The sequence below is a fragment of the Musca domestica genome, unplaced genomic scaffold (genome assembly GCF_030504385.1).
Source record: "Musca domestica strain aabys unplaced genomic scaffold, Musca_domestica.polishedcontigs.V.1.1 2, whole genome shotgun sequence".
In the NCBI taxonomy this organism is placed as follows: domain Eukaryota; kingdom Metazoa; phylum Arthropoda; class Insecta; order Diptera; family Muscidae; genus Musca; species Musca domestica.
The window spans coordinates 28,378,225-28,399,449 of NW_026712249.1; the positions used below are offsets into that span (position 1 = coordinate 28,378,225).

The following is a 21,225-nucleotide window of genomic DNA, read 5'->3' on the forward strand; positions in this document are numbered from 1 at the left end:
TTCCAAATGGTACAAAATTTAGTGAATTTTTAGCAATTTTGGTGCACGAATTCTTAGAATTTGCCGATCCTGCATAGCATCGACGACTCTCACTTCAAATTTCAGATTTCCAGCTCTATTCCTTCCCCAAATACCAAAGTTAATACTATTAGTACTTTTCGTACTTTTAAGTACATTTTTCTAAATTCAAATCCAAACCGCACAAATGGCGATTCGAATGCCAAAATTTTAGACTTACCAAAAATACCAAATTAAGTACCATTTAGTACCTATTTCCCAAACCATCTCCAACTTTCATATTTTGACTTGCTACGATCCGGTTGAAAAGGAGTTTTTAAACATATTATGATAAAAAGCAGCAACAACTTTTTTGTTGTGTCGCTTGAAGATTAAATTTATCGACCAAAATAATCTGTAGAATTAAGTCCGAGATATTTCCCAGGACACTATTTTCCCGAAAATGCACCGATTAAAAGGAATCTTAATCCGAATATTTAAAAAAATGTGTAAAAGGGGGAACTTTCCCCCATCAGTTAGGAACCAATTTTTTTTTGCTGGTTTTGGTTCATAGGCATAATTTGTCCATTTTTCTTCGAAAAAGTAGAAGGAGTGGCCGTTTTTTTTTTTCGGATCATGATGAACGGAGTTTTATTCACATAAATTGAAGAGGAAAATATTTACAACGTTTTCAACAGGGCGGCTGTACATGCTATACAGGCGCAGCTACACTCGACTTAAAACAAAAAAACAAAACATTTATTTTGCAGATCCTACATATTACCTATTTTTATACCCTCCACCATACTATGGAGGGTATATTAATTTTGTGATTCCGTTTGTAACTCCTCGATTTAGCCATGTCCGTCTGTCTGTTTGTCTGTTGAAATCACGCTATCTTTCGAACAAATTAAGATAAAAGGCTAAAATTTTGCACATATGTGTATTTTGCCAGTAGGCAGGTTAAGTTCGTAAATGGGCCATGTAGGGCCAAGTTATCATATAGCCCCCATATAAGGGTACCTCCCGATATTCGGTATTTTGATGATTTTAACGACATTATTCACCGGGATTGTTTCAAATTTAGCATTTCAAGTTCGTAATAAATACTACAGCCTAAGGCAGAAAATTATCTGTGCAGGTCCACGTCTTCATATAGCCCCCACATAACGGTACCCCCCGATGTTCGGTATTTTGATGATTTAAGCGGCATTATTTAACGGAATCTTTCCAAATTTGGTATTTGAAGCTTGTAATAGATACTGCATCATAAAACAGAATATGGGCCATGTAGGTCCACGTCTTCATATAGCCCCCATATACCGTACCCCCCGATATTCGGTATTTTGATGATTTTAGCGACATTATTTAACTGAATCGTTCCAAATTTGGTATTTGAAGTTCGTAATAGATACTTCAGCCCATGCCAGAAAATTGTCTGTGCAGGTCCAGGTCTTCGTATAGCCCCCATATGACGGTACCCCCTATATTCGGTATTTTGATGATTTTAGCTACATTATAAACAGATTTTTCTTCAAGTTTCGCATTTAAATATTGTAATAACTTATGACAAAAGTTGCCTATGCAGGTCCACATCGTCGTATAAGCATTCGGTATTTTTAAGATTTTAACAGAATTTTTAACGGATTTTTTTTTTGGAAATTGGCAAATTTGTACCATATGGTGGAGGGTATTAAAAGTTCGGCCCGGCCGAACTTATTGCTTTTTTACTTGTTTATTTATAAAAATTCCCATATTATGTCATGCACCAACATTCCCAATTTTTAAAATTCAATGTAAATCACCGTTTTAGAACGATTTTCCTAAAAAAAACCTCTATTCTGTAGTTTTTAACATCCACCTCCTAAATACATACATTTTTATTTTGTAGTATTCTATTAATTTCCTAATGCTTTCCTTGATGGTTTTGCACACCTTCCCAAACCCTGGCCCATTATTCCCCACCATTGGCCTCAATATGGAACACAATTAAACAAATACAAAAGGAACCCCAAAAAATATTTCACAAACAAAAGACGATTTCCGAATCTCCATTCAACTAAATATCCGTCTATTCATAACAAACAATCGACTGTCCACTATCCGGCAATTCAAGCAACAACAAACAGCAACTACAAACCATGGAACACCATCAATCCATTTATCCTGGCATTCAGTCATTCATTCAACTATTAACCCCCTCCCCTCCCCATTTGTCAATACTTATTATTCATGCACTTCAATAGTTGCTCTCAGTTCAATAACATCGAATGTTATTCAAAAATCCATGGCAAGTGTCAAAATATCTACGAAGACTGGAAAAAAATACGAAATTATATTCACCAGGATTCTAAATATTTTCCCAGGACTTAGTCGGATGTGATTTAAGGCCACAGCTGGAAGAGAGAGAGAGAGAGAGAGAGAGAGAGAGAGAAAATAAACTAAAAAATCATAAAACAAACCATTTGAAACATAAACCAAGATATTGCAGTTATTTTTATGGTAAAGGGTAAAAGAGGGGTAGAAGGGGGTTAGAAGCCCTCCCCTGCCCCCAACAAATAATCCTAAAAATGGCACAAAAATCCGAAAGAAATAAGGCTATGAGGCAAATGCCAACATAAATAGTACCACTTTCACCGCTACCAATCTCCCTCCTCTGTTGGTTGCCGTACTTCACCTAAGCAAGGTTGGTGGGCAAGTTGGTTTTGTTGTTGTTGTTTTTGCTGCTTCTATGCTAAATGCAGTGACTGTGAATGCAAATGCTTGGTGAGCAGCAGCTGCTGCTGTTGCTACTCCACCACTACTCGGCCCAATTTATTTATGGAAAGTATCATTTCGCGTATTACTTGAGGTCCACTTTTCTTCATCGTCATCACAACGGCCACCTTCATCGCCACTTGAACTTTGCATTCCAATTTCGCTTTTTTGTGCATTTTTCCCCTAACTCCCTCTTCACTCCCTCTCTTTCGGCCGTGCCATCCCCTGAATGTTACAGTGAAAATATTTCCCTTATTTGTCGACTAGAAATGTAAATATTTTTTCCGGTTTATTATTTCTTTTCTTTGGAGATTTTTTTCGCCCAAGCCATAGAATGGAAATGATGATTTTTCCCTTGTGTTTTTTTCTTTCATTTGTTGTTGCAAAGAAAACGTTTTATGCTATCTGGTGGAAAAAAAGAATTTTTACAAGATGCTTTCTTTCTTTGCTGCCTTTCTTTTGATTAGATTTGCTTTTTACTTAAAGTGAAGTGAAGGAAAAAGTGACAAAAATTGCAAGAATTCCTTGAAAGGACGTCATTTTGTGTCAATAAAGCTATTTATGTTTTGTTGTTGCTGCCTGAACTGAATGGACAATGGTGGTTTTCGAGGTCCGTAATAAAGAGAAGAGAGATAAAGAGAGAGAGAGAGAGAGAGAGAGAGCTTGAGAAAGCTTGAGAAAGCAAATTAAATATTTATAAGTCTATTAAATAAATCTCATAACCGAAGAAAACGTAATGGAGCAGTAATGGCATTTTATTGGTTATTGTGGTCTTAGCAAATGATCTGGAAATTATGGCAAAATTTTTATTGAAAAATGAAAAAACACAAAGGAAAATGTGCATTGAAATTAGATGAATGAGGGAAAATATACAATATTGAATAGGAAAAGACGATCACGGAAAATCTGTGGCAGACGAAGGCGACTAACTTTTAGGTCAAAAATATTTAAAACCTCAAAAAAATTTTGGAAGTCCTTAATAAACGTGGATTTTTTTAAAATTATTTTTTTTCAACCAATTAATAAATTTGGATGTTTCAAAAATTATTTTTTTAAATATTTGATAGACGTGGATTTTTTAAAAAATATTTTTTGAAGTCCTTAATAATTGTGGATTTTTTAAAAAATTATTTTTTGACGTTCTTAATAAACGTGGATTTTTTAAAAATAATTTTTTGAAGTCCTTAATAATCGTGGATATTTTAAAATTTTTCTTTGAAGTCCTTAATAAACGTGAATTTTTTAAAAATTATTTTTTGAAATGCTTAATAATCACAGATTTTTTAAAAATTATTTTTTGAAGTCCTTAATAAACATGGATTTTTTGAAGTCCTTAATAATCGTGGATTTTTTAAAAATTATTTTTGAAGTCCTGAATAGACTTGGATTTTTTAAAAATTATTTTTGAATTCATTAAAAACGTGGACTTTATAAAATTATTTTTGAATTCATTAAAAACGTGGACTTTATAAAATTATTTTTGGAATTCCTTAGAAGATGTGGATATTTTTTAAATTATCTTTTTCTATGAATTAATAAACGTGATTTTTTTTAAATTATTTTTTTATGAATTAATAAAGGAGCATTTTTTTAATAGTTTTTTTCTATGAATTAATAAATGTGAATTTTTTAAAAATTATTTTTTTTTCTTATAATTTCACTGCACAGTAGACAGTATGGGGTTTCAAAAGACTTCTTAAGCCAAACTTTTTTAAGGTACTCAATATTTTGAGATATTTTACGCAAGATTTGATACATAGATTTGTTTATTTAGAGGGAGCTTTAGATTACTCCAAAAATCATTTGTTTAGAATATTTTATTTTTTTTTTGAAATTTATAAAATTATTGTTCCAAAAAAAGATTTATTACTTTTTTGTAATTCGTGCTTTTTTGACCGTATGAAATAAAGATTTATTTTGGTTGTCTATTGGTGCTGTTTGTTTTTTCATTGCAGAACCGAAAATTATCTGTATTTAATATTTCCTTCCATAATTTTTTGCAGGTTCCCCAAATGATCATGCTGACATTCGATGGTGCTGTCAACTTGAACAACTATGACCATTACTTGAAGATCTTCAATGGCAAACGTAAGAATCCCAATGGCTGTAACATTCGTGGTACCTTCTTCTTGTCACATGAATATAGGTAAGTTGTTTTTCTCATGTAAAAATTGTGTTATTATATATTATATTAAAGACCCGTTTTTGTATGACGATTTAAAAGTGAATACCAAAGATTTTTTTTAAATAAAAAATAGTAAACAGATGGAATATGTGTTTTTCTATCGTATTCACTTTTTTACTGTTATACAAAAACATGACCTTATTTATTTATTTATTTTTTTATTTTATTTATTTATTTATATATATTTTTTTTTTTTTTTTTTTTTTGAAATGATAGATTTAATTTTTCTCTTTCATTTTATTGACCCATAGCGCGTATGAGTGATACGTGCATTTATTTTAACCAGTTCACATAATTCATACGCCAAGGAGAACCATTATTTTTGGTTTTTATCTCTGCGGAGAAAATATGACTAAATATGGTCACTCATATGAATCTTGCTTTCTAAAAAATTGTGACAACAATAATTCTTAAGAAAAAAAAGAAATAGTAGTCTATAATTTTTAAATGAGAGAATGCAAAAATCTGGAACAGAAAGAAAAACTGAGTGTGAATGTTTTAGTAAATACCAAGTAAAATGATAAACTATCTGCTGTTCAAAATGTTTTCGGTCAACAGAATGAAACAGTGATGTTAATTATTCTTTGAAATAAAAGGAGTAAAATCAAATGGATTAAGAACTCGTTAATGAAATAAAAAAATGGAAGGAATCGACTTGATTGCCTACAGATATATACCCTCGGTCCAATTTATGTATGTGATTTGTGTAATTTATAAATTACAGAAGCAGTGAATATATATAAAAATTTACCATTATTGGCCAGGAAGTTTTTGTAGATATATTACTAATACAAATCAACGGGAGATGTGATTGAGCAATATCGATTTTCTTTCAGGTAATATTTAAAATGTTCTTACAAAATCCACGAGTTTTAGGCTTGAAGTCCTTTAAAACAATTCCAATTTATATTTATAGAAGGATTTATTCTATTGGTCCTATGGGTCCTTTCAAAAATTCTTTGATAAATCCACAATTATTGGTTCTTGGACAAAATCCTTTAAAAAATCTACTATTATTGGTCCTATAGGTCCTTTCAAAAATTCTTTAAAAAGTTAAAGTTTATTGGTCCTATGGGTCCTTTTAAAAATTCTTTAAAAAATCCACGATTATTGGTCCTATGGGTCCTTTCAAAAATTCTTTAAAATATCCACGATTATTGGTAAATGGGTCATTCAAAAAATCTACGATTACTGGTTCATGGGTCCTTTCAAAAATTCTTTAAAAAATCCACGATTATTAGTCCTATGGGTCCTTTCAAAAATTCTTTAAAAATCCACGATAATTAATCTATGGGTCAGTAAAAAAATCCACGACTATTGGTCCTATGGGTCCTTTTAAAAATTCTTTAAAAAAATCCAAGATTATTGGACCTATGAGTCCTTTCAAAAATTCTTTAAAAAATCAATGATTATTGGTCCTATGGGTCCTTTCACAAATTCTTAAAAAAATCCAAGATTATTGGTCTATGGGTCCTTTAAAAAATCTACGATTATTGATCTATGGGTCCTTCAAAAGTATCTTGAAAAAATCCAAGAATATTGTTCCCATGCGACCTTTTAAAAATTCTTTAAAAAATCCACAATTGTTAGTTTCGAAAAATCCTGGAAATTCCACGATTAGTCCTTTAAAAATCCATGAACCATGAATCCGTGAAAGACTAAACATTGGTTGTTGGGCAAAATCCTTTCAAAAATTCATTATTATTGGTCCAGGGGCCATTTATAAAATTCTTTAAAAAATCTACGATATTTAAAAAATTATTTGAAAAGTAGTCGACTATTGATATATTTGTGATCGAATATTTGTCCATGAGTCATTTAAAAGAATTGTATAAGAAATCCACGATTACTGGTCTTTGTATACTCTCTGTAGGGGAGGTACCAGAAGAAATGGTCCGATCATCCACCATCTTTATAACAGATCTTGTGTTGATGGAAATATTCAGATGTATTAAGTTTGAATGGAATCAGATGTTAATTTAACGTTTTATGAGGTTCATGGATATTCAAAATTTTGACCCTTTTGTAGTGCTAATGAATTTTATTTGCCAAAATGTCGAGTACAAGCAAAGATATGTGAGCAATAGCTTTATAAGGGTTCAAAAGCCAGATATTGTTCTTCAAATACCCTCAGACGAATAATTGGTCCTATTAATCGAATGATGTTTTGGTTAAATTTTAGGATGGGCTAAAACTAGAGTTGTGCCAATCCGATTCGATCGAACGACTCCGGTCTTTTGTATGAAAAATCTGTGTATGAGTGATATTAAATATATGAAATCAATCATACGTTTAGGAACTGATGTACTGAACTATGAATTAGATCCTTCAATTAAGAAAATCGAAGAGAAAAGCATTGATTTTCGACCTAAGTAGGGCGTTGAGCGTGCTTCTCGACCCTCTTAGAAAATTTTATAAGTGTTCATTTTTCATGCCAAATTAAGCCTAAATCAAAATTTTTATCAATTTTCGTATAGCCGACAAATGGACTACACAGCGAACCCCAGATTTCATGTTGACATAATTTAAACATAACTTCTGCTTTAAATCTCTAAATTGACATCACTGTTTCTATTTCCAAAAAAAAAAAAAAATAAAAATAAAAAAATACTACACAACAAGATAAAGTTAGCTTTTGTCCATTGCTTTTGCTCTCAGTAAAAATTGAATGGCCATTTCCATGCGATGAACAAGCGTATAACAGCCAAACAATATCAAAACAAAACAGAGAAATATTAAAAAATGATTAAATACATTTTTAACGGCTCAAATGGAAGGAACAACAAAAAGTCCCAGAGAAATAAAAATAACTAAGCAGAAAAATAGAGATACCCAAAGACAAAAAAGCGAGAAGCAACCGAAAAATAACTAAAGAATGAAATATTTCATAATTTTTGGGAGAGTAGCTTTTTTTCGTTGCCTGTTACACCCTCAAAGAACTATGATTTAGTGGCACTCCAGTTTTTTTGACCATAGACACTACTACTACTGGTGCTGGTGGTGTTGCTACTGGAGCTGGAACTGCTGTTGTTATCTATAGTTTTACTATATTTTTCTTTTTTCTTGCATTTTTTTTTTTTTAATTTTTTACTTCCTTGTTTTCTACTCAGCTAGTATTACAGTTGTCGAGAAATCAAGTAAGAAAAATCACAACAAAAAAAACACCAACCAACACCATGAAGTGCTAAAGAATTTCGTTTTATAAATTTCTTTATTCTTTTTATAATGAATGGCATTGCCTTCTTTTTCTTTTTTGTTTCCATCTTTTCCTATAAGCTCACCCAAAAACCAAGAAATGATTTAAAATGCTTTTAAGTCTAATAAATTGTTTAATTTGTATTCTTCAGTGGCAACAACTTGTTTTGTAATTGGGTTAACTCTGTGGTGCTCAAAACAAATTGAAAGAATTTTGTATTTCTTAATTTTAATTTGATTGCTGTTGGGTGTGTGTGTGGCCATGTAAATTAAACTTAAATTGTAGCTAAAGAATGAGAAGATGTAGGGGTAATATTTATTTGGTTAAATAAGATGTGGTTTATGTGGCCAAGACTTGAATAATATGGAGCCGACCAAATCATCGCATTGGTCTTCCTTTATCAGTTGTATGGGCCGATTATTTTTCAATTATTTTCAAAATCTAAAAATGTACCTATAACAAGTAAAAAAGCAGTAAGTTCAGCCGGGCCGAATTTTGAATACCCTCTACCATTTTGAACGAATTAGAACATTTTCAAAAAAATAAAATTCATTGAAAATTCTGTTAAAATCTTTAAAATACCTAATATCGGAAGGTGCTGATATATGGGGAATATACGATATTGTGGAGCTATATAGACAGATTTATGTCTGGGGGTAAAGCACTCACGTGGAACTCCTTGTGTGGATTTTCAGACAATTCCGTTGGAAAATGTGGGTAAAATCGTCAAAAATAGCTTCCTATCTTAATTCGTTTAGACTGTAGCGTGATAACAACAGACGGACGAAATCGTCTTAGAATTTTCCGCTGATCAAGAATATATATACTTTGTTGGGTCTAAAATGATTATTTCGATGAGTTACAAACGGAATGACGAACTTAATTTACCCTCCATACTATGTATGGTGGAGGGTTTAAAAATGGAAATCTCCATTAAATGGGTTAGTTATCTTATTTTATTATACCCTCCACCATAGTATGGAGGGTATATTAAGTTTGTCATTCCGTTTGTAAAACCTCTAAATATAAATTTCCGACCCCACAAAGCATATATATTCTTGATCAGCCTAAAATTCAATGTCGATTTAGCAATGTTCGTCCGTCTGTGGAAATCACTCTAGCTTCCGAACGAAATGAAGTAGGTTAATAAAATTTTACTCAAATGTGTATTATATCTGCAGGACTTTTGGTATTGAAAATGGTAGATCCACGTCTTCGTATAGCCCCCATTTAACGGTACCTCCCAATATGCGGTATTTTGAGGCTGAGGCGACATTATTTACCGGAATTGTTTAAATTTTGGTATTTAAAATTCGTAATGGATACTACAGTCGGTGACAGAAAATTGTCTGTGCAGGTCCACGTCTTCGTATAGCCCCCATATAACGGTACCTCCTGATATTCGGTATTTTGATGATTTTAACGACATTATTCACCGGAATTGTTTCAAATTTGGTATTTGAAATTCGTAATAGATACTACAGTCGGTGACAGAAAATTGTCTGTGCAGGTTCACGTCTTCATATAGCCCCCATATAACAGTACCTCCCTATATTCGGTATTATGGTGATTTTAGCGTCATTATTCACCGGAATTGTTTCAATTTACGTATTTAGAGTTCGTAATGGGAACTACAGTCTGTGACAGAAAATTGTCTATGCAGTTCCAGGTCTTCGTATAGGCCCCTTATACCAGTACCTCCCTGTATTCGGTATTTTGACGAGTTTAGGTACAATACTCACCGAAATTGTTTGAGATGTCGTATTTGAAGTTCGTAATGGATTCTAAAGTCTGTGACAGAAAATCTTCTATGCTGGTGCAGGTCTTCGCACAGCTCCGATATAATGGTAACTCCCTATATACGAGATCTTAAAATATATATAAAATCTTGATGATTTTAGCTACATTATTCACCTTTTATTTCAAGGTTCGAATTTGGAAATGACTTATGACAAACAATGCCTATGTAGATCCACGTCGTATAGAAACCAATATAACGGCTATATTCGGTATTTTTAATATCTTAGCAGATTTTTTTTTTAAAGATTTTATTTTTTGAAAATTTCCAAATTCGTTCCAAATGATGGAGGGTATTCAAAGTTCGGCCCGGCCGAACTCTTTTTTTTTTTTTTTTTTTTTTTTTTTTTGAAAGAAATTATCTTTTTATACCCTACAACACTATGTGTTGGGGGTATTATAAGTTTGATTGGGCCAAAAATTATGTAACACCACGAAATATTGATTTCCCACATAGGAAAGTATATATGGATCTTCCTAGCTCGCCGAGCTGAGTCGATCTAGCTATGTATGTCCGTCCGTCCGTCTGTCCGTCTGTCCGTCTGTCCGTCTGTCCATGTTAATTTGTAATCACTCTACAGGTCGCAATCATTGTCCGATCTTCACGAAATTTAAAATGGAGGTGGGGCTAGGGTCAGAATAGAACCCTATTTCTTTTGGTGATGATCGCATAATATTTAGGGGTTGAAATGGACCAAAAACTGAAAAAAATCCTGATTTTGCACTTGCTCTACAGGTCGCAATTATAGACCAATCGACGCGGAATTTCGCATGTAGCTAGAGTTTAGGGCTGGCAAGAAGCCTACCCATTTGGGTGGTCATCGGATAATATTTAGCGGGTAAAATAGACCATATATTTTGTGTTGAAAAAATTCAAAATTTTTCATTAAACCGCGAATATTTTAAATCCCGGGGAAATCACAAAGCCATGACAAGGTTACTTCTGATCTTTACATTGATGTTAACATCCAACAAAACGGATATGTAGCAAAATATGTGCGATATATATGTTTATCAAAGAAGATATGCTTGAAAAATCTCTTATATGTTGAGAACGGCTGAACTGATTTCGACAGTTCTCATTAATTCAGAATGGCCTGTTGGCAGGAAAGAAAAAACGACTAAAAAAATCGCATAAAAATGTCTCTCTAAAGATGAAAATATTGATTTTGTAAAATTTTCTCATATTTTTTCAATTTTGTCATATTTTTGGCATATTTTCATTTTGAATTAAACATTTGGAAATATTTCTACAGCTAACAAAACTAAGTAGTTAGGATATCAGGATATCATATACAGATCGCATTTATGGCCCGAAATTTTGCATGGAGATAAGATGAGGGTCAGAATAAAAGCTTATTCTTTTTGGAGATGATAGCCATATAATTAGGGGTTGAAATGGACCAAAAAACTGCAACATTGTCAGCAGGTCGTAATTATGGGGGTTACCGGACATTGCAAAAGCCAAGCAATTTTGGATGGCCATCCAAAAATATTCAATCTGTGAAGGAGTTTGCCAACTTTTATAGACAAAATACGAAAATGTCCATTCCAGTGACTTTTTGGAGAATTCACAAATACAGGAAAGACGCACTTCTGACTATTTCGTTGAAGAATATAGTCAAATGTCTGTATCTCATATAGATGCGTTTCAGTCAAAACCCAATAATAAATTTTAATCTTTTGCCACTTCTGAGAGATTATAGGTCTTTGGGAAATATTGGTTCCAGATATAGGAAGACCATTTACGTGCAACATCTACCAATAAATTGGAAATGAGCAAATTAGTTTAAGTTGCTATTATTCGAAAATTAGAGAACGGAACCTGATGGTTTTCTTTTATTATTTGTCACAATATCTTGTGGAATTCTTTCGAGTATCTCGCCTATATAAACTGTATCGTTTCTTATAGTGTTGTAGGGTATTCAACGGTCGGCCCCGCTCGACTGTAGCCTTTGCTTACTTGTTTTTCTTTATGAGCGCTGCATAGCCTATTATTTGTCTATTTATGTCCCCCAAATGAACTACGACATTGCCAGTTTTATCAGGCCTTATAAAAAATGTTATGACCTCAACTTTTCCGATCGTCGATAACTCCCCCATGATTGACTTATAATGCCCCCATGATTTATTATGCAAGCATCGGATATGTTAGCTCACCATTTGTTCCAAATATCCCTATTAGTTTGATTCACAACTTCAGTCCATGATATAAAAAAACTGCAACAAAGCCAAACGCCATAAATTTTACCTTTTTTTAAATTTTATTGAATGAAAGCAAAAAATGTCCGAATAACATCAAATTTTAAAATAGGTTTAGATTTGTTCGAATTGGTCACCTTTGGCACGAATTATGGCCTTCAAACGGCCAATGAAACCGTCACACGCTGCCCGAATGTTGCTCAGCAGTATTTTGACCTATTCCCGGCGAAGCACTTACTTGAGGTGATCGACACTTTGGTATTTTTTAGTGTCAACCTTGCTTCCTGAAATGCGCCAGACACAATAGTCCAAAGGATTGGTATCAGGAGATTTAGGTGGCCATTGTGTGCTGGATATGAAGCTAGGAACCTCATTTTGTAACCATTCTTAGGTGGCGTGTGCTGAGTGCGATGGTGCTGAGTCTTTTTGGAATGTCCAAGGTCTGCGGTCAAAATGTTTGCGTGCCCAAACGTTAATACACCCTCCAGAATATTTTCGCGATAATATTCGCCATTTATTCTGATACCACGTTCGATTAATACGAGCGGAGAGCGACCATCGGCTGTTATGCAGCCCACACACTATGACCGGCTCTTTAGTTCTGGTGGCCAACCGAAGGTTCACATTTTCAGCTGACCTCTTTGGCAAGTAAACACGATCATTTTGGTTGTCTACAAACTGCTGGACAACGAATGTTTTCTCATTGGAGAAGATCAAATTCGGCAGTTCACCCCTTGCGGCCAAGCGAAGCAACTCTTTAGCTCTTTTTAGTCTATTTTCTTTCTGATGCGCGGTGTAAGCTCTTGCACTTTTTGGAATTTCAATGGCTTTACCCCGAGCTCATTTTTCAATATTTGCCGAATGGAATATTGTGATATGTTCAGCTCACGAGCCATTTTTCGGCCACTCCGACGCGGGTTTCAATCAAGTCGCTTCTTTACTTTTCGCACCATTTTTGCTGATGTTGCTGTTTTCCTCCGTTCACTTCCTTGACGTCGGGCTACGCCGCCAGTATCACGATAAAGAGCGATGGTACGAGACACAAAACATTTATTCACATTTAAATGCTGGAGTGCCCTAACGATAGCCAATTGTAGTTTTCCAGCCAAATATAAAGAAATCACAATATCACGCTTAAATTCCATCACGAATAATTTTTTGTTCTGGAAAATTCTCACCAAAATGCTTTTGTATGCTTGTAAACAATATAATGAGCTGTCACTGGAATAATTTTAACAGCTATCGGACGAGTGGCTTAGAAATGACAGCAGGTTGCAGTGTGTTTCATCACACCACCACATTATCTTTCGAATTTCGTAATATGGCCTTACTCTTAAAATCGTCAATCCATCATCACGTTTTTTTCCAAAACTTTTTTTTGAGTACATTTCCGAAAACTTTTGTTCAAATGCATTACGTTGAAGCGGAATTCTTAAAAACCAAATTGAAATAGAAAAAAAAATGCATATTTTTTTAGAATATCTTCTACGGCACGTAATTCAATTTCTATGCTTTACAACAACCCAATACAATCCGACCACCTGCTCAATTTCGATGCCAAAGACGAGCTTGGTAAATAGCAACTACAAGAACAAAAAAATTGTAATTTATTTTCCTCAGCCATTGTTTATTTCTCGGCAAAAAAAAAAGTTTTCAATAACAGAAGAACCAAATTATTTTTTTTTTCGATTCTTAAACAAAAGTTGGTTTGAAGTCGGCATATAGGGATGGCAATAAAGGAATTTTTCTGAGCCACTATATGGGCTTCGCGATGTGGGTAACATGTGCAACATTTATGACCACAAATTGTAGGATGTGGATTATTTTTGACCACAATGTTTACTATATTTGGTCACTAAATGGCTAATATGGTTTAGGACATATATATCCACTCACTTAAATGTATCTTCTAAACCAGTAAGGAAAGCTCAAAAGTCGGGCGCGGCCGACTATATGATACCCTACACCACTATGCATATTAAGTAGAGCTCTCGTAAAAGGGTTTATACAGGGCATTCAGAGCTCTATGAGATATTTGGTACAAAATCAAAATCTATCTAATTCTATCGTGCATTTTACGAACTATAGCTATCTCTGAACCGGGTTTCTCCAAATTTGACGTATTAGCTTCTAGACTGAATTCGGTCTTATGTACGAAAATTCAGGTGATTTGGGCTGATATTGACCATTTAGTGCACATTTAACCCGAAATCGGATGAAGATATATATGGGAGCTATATCCAAATCTGAACCGATTTCGATAAAATTTAAAACAGCTATTCCTGTGCTCCATCTAATACCTGGTACCAAATATCACGGTTGTGGAGTGAATATTACGAATGTAAGGGACTAAAACACTAAATCGGATGAAACATATATATGGTTGCTATATCTATATCTGAACCGATTTTCACTAAATTTGATATACTTGCTTCTAGGCTGAATTTGGTCCGATGTACTAAAATTCAGTCCAGTTGGACTTATATCGGCCATTTGGTGCACAATTAACCCGAAATCGGATGAAGATATATATGGGAGCTATATCCAAATCTGAACTGATTTCGATAAAATTACAAACAGCTATTTCTGGGCTGTATCTTATATCTGGTACCAAATATCATTCTTGTGGATTGCATATTACGAATGTGAGAGACTTAAACACCAAATCGGATAAAACATATATATGGGAGCTATAGCTGTTTCTGAACCGATTTTCTCCAAATTTGTTGTATTTGCTTTAAGGCTAATTTCGGTCACATGTGCCAAAATTCGGGCCATTTGGGCTGATATTGACCATTTGGTGGTCAATTAACCCGAAATCGGATGAAGATATATATGGGAGCTATATCCAAATCTGAACCGATTTCGATAAAATTTAAAACAGCTATTTCTGTGCTCCATCTAATACCTGGTACCAAATATCACGGTTGTGGAGTGCATAGTAGGAATGTGAAGGACTTAAAGATCAAATCGGATAAAATATATATATGGGAGCTATAGCTATATCTGAACCGATTTTCTCCAAATTTAATATACTTGCTTCTAGGCCGAACTCGGTTGGGTGTGCCAAAATTCAGGTAATTTGGACTGATAGTGGATATTTGGTGCACATTTAACCCGAAATCGGATGAAGATATATATGGGAGCTATATCTAAATTTGATCCGATTCTCACCAATTTCAATAGGGCTCGTCCTTGGGCCAAAAAAATATTGTTTGGAAAATTTCATCTCAATCGGATAATAAATGCGACCTGCATTTTGTTCACAAGAATACATGGACAGACGGACGGACAGACGGACTGACATGCATAAATCGACTCAGAAAGTGATTCTATGAAGGTTCTCAAAAGTAAGTATGGGTCTATCTCGTTTCCTTCTCCATGTTACAAACAAATGCACAAAGACATAATACCCTTACCACTATGTGGTGTAGGGTATAAAAAAATCCATACCGACAACCCTATCACCACTTAACTCCCACATCCATTACAAGTTTTAGCCAACACCGACAACAACAACAACGCCAACAACCTATGAAAGAACAATAATCCGAAATCTTGGCGAAAATTTTATGCAATTTCATTATGGCAGACAGAAGAAGTGTATTCAAAATAAAACAAAAAAAACTGAGAGAGAGAGAGAGATGGGAAGAGAAATGTGCCAAAATGGCATGAATAATGCGAACTACAAACCAAAGTAACCGCCAAACAAATATTTTTTGCAATATTTTTCAATGTGGCTATGTGTGTGTGTGTATTCGAAAATATAATTAACAATATTTCTCTCCATCTCACCTCAAAAAAAAAAAAAAAATAAAGAAAACCAAAATTATCTTATTGTTCAAGTTGGAGAAATTATTTCGTTGTTTGGTCAAATTAACAAACAGACCCCCCAACCAGAAGTATAAAACACCGACCGAAAAAGCATAAAATTTGATTACGAATAGATAACTGGAAAATATTGCGAGAGACCACGACATAAATTTTCAAAAACAACAAATAGCCCATGGGGTTGTGGGTGTGTGTGTGTGTTGTGGAACTGAATGGATTTATTTGAGTGTGAAATATGTTGCAGATGTTGAAGGAGAGAATTAGCTGGGGGTTCTTGTTGTTGTCCCGTGCTCGTTCTTGGCAATATTTGTGTTAAAATATCCAGAACAATAGCTTGTTTAATCTGCATGTAAATTCAAATTTTATTTTGATTGTCTGTAAATAGGAAAGCGTGAAATGAGACCAGAGTCAAGAATTTTGAATATTTAAAATTTTATTGAAAGGCGTTGAAAAGAAAGAGGTAGCCGGATCTACAACGCGATACCCTAAAAATGACGTAGTTATTTTTTTCTATAGAAGGCTTGGTCGATTTCATATATAGACGATAATAAAGGCTCATAAAAGATTTCTTCTAGAACCTCTTTTCTACACCTCAAAAGACTTACAAGAGTTCTTTCAAAGCAAACCAAGGAGCAATTTCAAGAGAGAACCGGAATCTTCTTCTCTAAAGAACACAAGCTATTATTCTACCATTTTAATGGAAGTATTATACTAGGAAAGACTTGGAGGTTTTCTACTAAAGAAGGCCTAGAGGTCTACTTAGAGGTCTTCTACAAGAAAATATCTGAAAGTCCTTTAATGTTGAAGACTAGAACGGTCTCCCTTATAGAAGACCTGGGGTAAACATTAAAAGACCAGTAGGTCTTTTGCTATTTCAGACCTTGTACTCCTTTTCCAAAGAATATGGGAACGTCTTCTTCCACAGATATCTTGCAGATCTTTTTTCACAGGAGACTCGTTAAACTTTTCGTGTAGATGACATGGAAGTCCGCTACTGCAGCAGATCTGGAGATCTTTTTCTACAGATGGCTTGGAGGTATTCTAGCATAGAATTCTCCGAGGCTTTCCCTCACAGAAGACCCCGCGGCTTTCTTCCATGAAAGACCTGGTGGTGGTCTTCTTCTTTCATAGAAGGCCTAGAGGTCTTCCACCACCGAAGACCTAGAGGTCTTTTACCATAAGAGTACTAATGGAGGTCTTCTTCCACAGAAAATGCAGTGGAGGTTTTATGCCAAGAAAGATCTATTATAGAAGACCTGGATGTTCTCTACTATAGAAAACCTTTAGGTCTTCTTCCAGGTCAGGTCGTCTGCCATGGAAGACCAGTGAAGTATTCTTAAGACCTCCAGGTCTTCGTCCATAGAAGTCCTGGAGGTCTTCTACCATAGAAGTCCTGGAGGTCTTCTTCCATAGAAGTTCTGGACGTCTTCTACCATAGAAGTCCTGGAGGTCTTCTTTTTTAGAAGACCTGGTGGTCTTCTACCATAAAGGTCCTGGAGGTCTCCTTTTTTAGAAGACCTGGTGGTCTTCTTCTATGGAAGGCCTGGGAGTATTCTTCTTTACCTTCTTCTGACCTGGAGGTCTTTTTCTATAGAAGACCTGGAGATCTTCTTATAAAAAAAACCTGGAGGTCCTCTTTTATAGAAGACCTGAAGGACTTCTTCCATAGAACTCCTGTTAGAGGTTTTCTTCCCTAGAAGACCTGGTGAAGGTCTTCTTCCATAGAAGACTTGGTGAAGGTGTTCTTCCATAGAAGACTTGGTGAGGGTCTTCTTTTAATGAAGACCTGGAGGTTTTCTTCCATAGAACTCCTGTTCGAGGTCTTATTCCATAGAAGACCTGATGAAGGTCCTTTACCATAGAAGACCTGAAGGTCTACCTGTATAGAAGACGTGGGGGTCTTCTAGTAAAGAAGACTGGGCTTCTAGTATGGAAGACCTGATGACCTGGAGGTCATCTCTTGTAGCTGACTAGGAGGCCATCTACTGTAGAATATCTGGATGTCATCTATTGTAGAAGACCTGGGGGTCGTCTACTGTCCACTGGAGGTCTTCTACTTTTGAAGACCTGGAGATAATCTACTGTAGAAGACCTGCTATAGAATACCTGAGGTGTTCTGCCATATAATACCTGTGGGGTCTTCCAACATAGAAGACGTGGTGTTCTTGTCTCAAAGAAGACTTTTAGGTTTTGTCCCAAAAAAGAATTTTTGGAGGTCTTCTACCATAGAAGATCTTGATGTGTTCTTCTATGGAAGACCTTGAGGTCTTCTACTATGGAAGACCTTGAGATCTCCTACCATAAAAGACATGCAGGTCTTCTACTATAAAAGATCTTGTTGGGGGTGTTCTACCATAGAAGATCTAGTGGAGGTCTTCTGGTACCTCCGCCGCAAAGGGTCACAATTTTTAATACTCATACCTTTCATATCTTGCGAAACAAGTCAGTGACTCTTTTCAATATTGGTATATCGAAATATTTCTCTCAACGAAAGATCTGATGTGAATATGAAATTAATGTGCCCACTTTTCAGGTACCTCTCCCATAAAATGTTAAAATGTTGACCAACAATTATTCGCTTAAATTGGAAATAGATGATTGATTTTCTTATAAATTTATACATATCAGTATTTTAATCAGCAGTAAATAAAGTGAAATACTTCGATCCTCTATATCTGGTATCTCAGGCACATTTTTCAAAATTTTCCAAAATTATAGATATAAAGTTAAGGATATGGGAACGATATTGTCCAAATCTGGCACTTTATAATATCTATCTCATACTTAATTCAAATACGAAACTGGCAATACTGACCCATTCCTTTGAAGCAGGACTGGCCATTAATGAAACTACAATAGCAATTAATAATTAATGGTTTCAAAACAAACATTTAGCATCAAACTTCAAACAGCATGAACTCATTCTTCCAACACTAATATGCTACTGAACAGCCTTTGGAAGAAAAAACATAACCTCAAACGTTTAACAAAGGCAACAAATATTGCCATCTTGAAATGTGAAACAACAATCACTTTATGTCCATCCAATAAACATTGAAGCAATAACAAGATTTACAACAACAACAACACCACAACAAACCAAAATCAAGGTGTCCTTAATGCAATCGAGTGGGTAGCCTTTAATAGCAAACATCTTTTATGAGGTGCTAAAATCGTAAAGTGCTTCCAACACCAACAACAACAATCGGCATCATCATCAACCTTCTAGGAACACATTCAACACCAATCCAAAACTAGAAATTGAAGGCTTTATCGATTTCAAAATACATTTCAATTATTGCTTTTTTTTGCAAGAGGTTATTTAATGGACTCTTTTTTATGGAACATAGGAACATGGGATTTGAAATGGATTTGGATTTAACTACTTTGATATATGCCCAATTGCATTTCGATACACTTCGGATTGATGGGCTATGCAACAATGTTAATATTGGATTGAAGTGGTTACTTTGTTTGGATTTGCACTTAAAGTAACTTTTGGGGAAAGAATTCAAAATCGAGTTGGCTTTAAGGATATTAATGAGGTATTAAGACATATTAAATGAAAATTTGTTATAATATAAAATTTTAAAGAAGATTTCGAAATCATATACAATATTTGCAATTTAAATATTTACAGTTTTTTTTTTTTTTTTTTTTTTGGATAATACTTTTGAAAAAATTCTCGGTCAAGACTTCCTTAAAAATATAAACAAAAATTAATAATCCTTAAAAATATTAAAAAAAATACTGCCTGTAAAAATATTTTTAAAAAATTCAAAAATATATTTTTATAAGATCTACAATGTATCTTCGAGACATATTTTTAAAAAATTCATAATTTATATTACGGGAAGTTCTCAAAATTATAGAATATAAAAATTTTTCCCGGCCAGTAATTTTTTTAAAGGTTATTTTAAAAAAATATATGTATACATTTTTTATAAAATCATTAAAAATACTTTTAAAAAATAACAAAAAATCCTTAATTTTTATTAAATCATTTTTTATCCAGACAATTTTGGGAAATATTTAAAAACAATTTCCTTTCCTTGAACTTCCTGAAAATTGTCCTAAAATTATTTTTAAAAAATCTTTAAAAAAAAATAAAAGTTACTGGCATGAATTCCTTAAAAAATGTAATAAATAAATAAATATATATATATATATATATATATATATATATATATATATATATATATATATATATATATATATATATATATATATATATATATATATATATATATATATATATATAAATATATATATATATATATATACATATATATATATATATATATATATATATATATATATATATATATATATATATATATATATATATATATATATATATTTATATAATCAACAATGTCTGGCAAAAAAATCTCCAGTTTCTGAACAGAAAGCCCTTGAAAAATATTTATTAGAAATACACGATTTATATATAATTATAGAGTCCTTGTAATCAAAACCCTGAAAATTGTTTTCCTCGTTCTTTTATTCAGAAGTTTTTGTGAAATATTTAAAAATATGAGGTCTTCCTGAAAATAATGAACTCGGGGTAAAATATTTAAAAATATTAGGTCTTCCTAAAAATAATCCTAAGTATATTTTTATATAATCCTTAAAAAATTAAAAAAAATCAAAATATTTTTTTTTTTAAATAAAATAAAACATTTTTTATGAAATCTGCAAAAACTGGCCAGGAAGTCCTCGAGATATATTATTAAAAAAATTTCATTCTCGGGGTAAAGCCATGGAAATTCCAAAAAGTGCAAGAACTTACACCACGCAACAGAAAGAAAATAGACTCAAAATAGCTAAAGAGTTGCTTCGCTTGGCCGAAAGTGGTGAACTGCCGAATTTGGGTTTCTCCGATGAGAAAACATTCGTCGACCAGCAGTTTGTAAACAAACAAAATGATCGTGTTACCTGCCAAAGAGGCCATCTTAAAATGTGCATCTTCGGTTGGCCATCATAACTCAAGTGCCGGCCATGGTGATGGCGTGGGCCGGCATAACAACCGATAGTCGCTCTCCGCTCGTATTGATCGACCGTGGCTTCAGAATAAATGCCGAATATTATCGCGAAAATATTCTGGAGGGTGTATTAAAGCCTTGGACACGCAAACATTGTGGCCGCAGACCTTGGGCATTCCAACAGGACTCAGCACCATCGCACTCAGAACTCGCCACCCAGGAACGGTTACAAAATGAGGTTCCTCGCTTCATTTCCAGCGCACAATGACCACCAA

At 33.8% G+C, this 21,225-nt stretch overlaps 1 protein-coding gene across 1 annotated transcript in view; it reads left to right on the top strand.

Annotated features, from left to right (window-relative positions):
- LOC101896997 (Chitin binding Peritrophin-A) overlaps window positions 1–21,225 on the top strand; it is a 126,951-nt gene that overhangs the window by 74,465 nt on the left and 31,261 nt on the right. Inside the window, exon 5 of the mRNA XM_005185031.4 lies at window positions 4,758–4,900. Within this exon, the coding sequence (XP_005185088.1) occupies window positions 4,758–4,900 (143 nt within the window). The remainder of the gene's footprint in view (window positions 1–4,757; window positions 4,901–21,225) is intronic.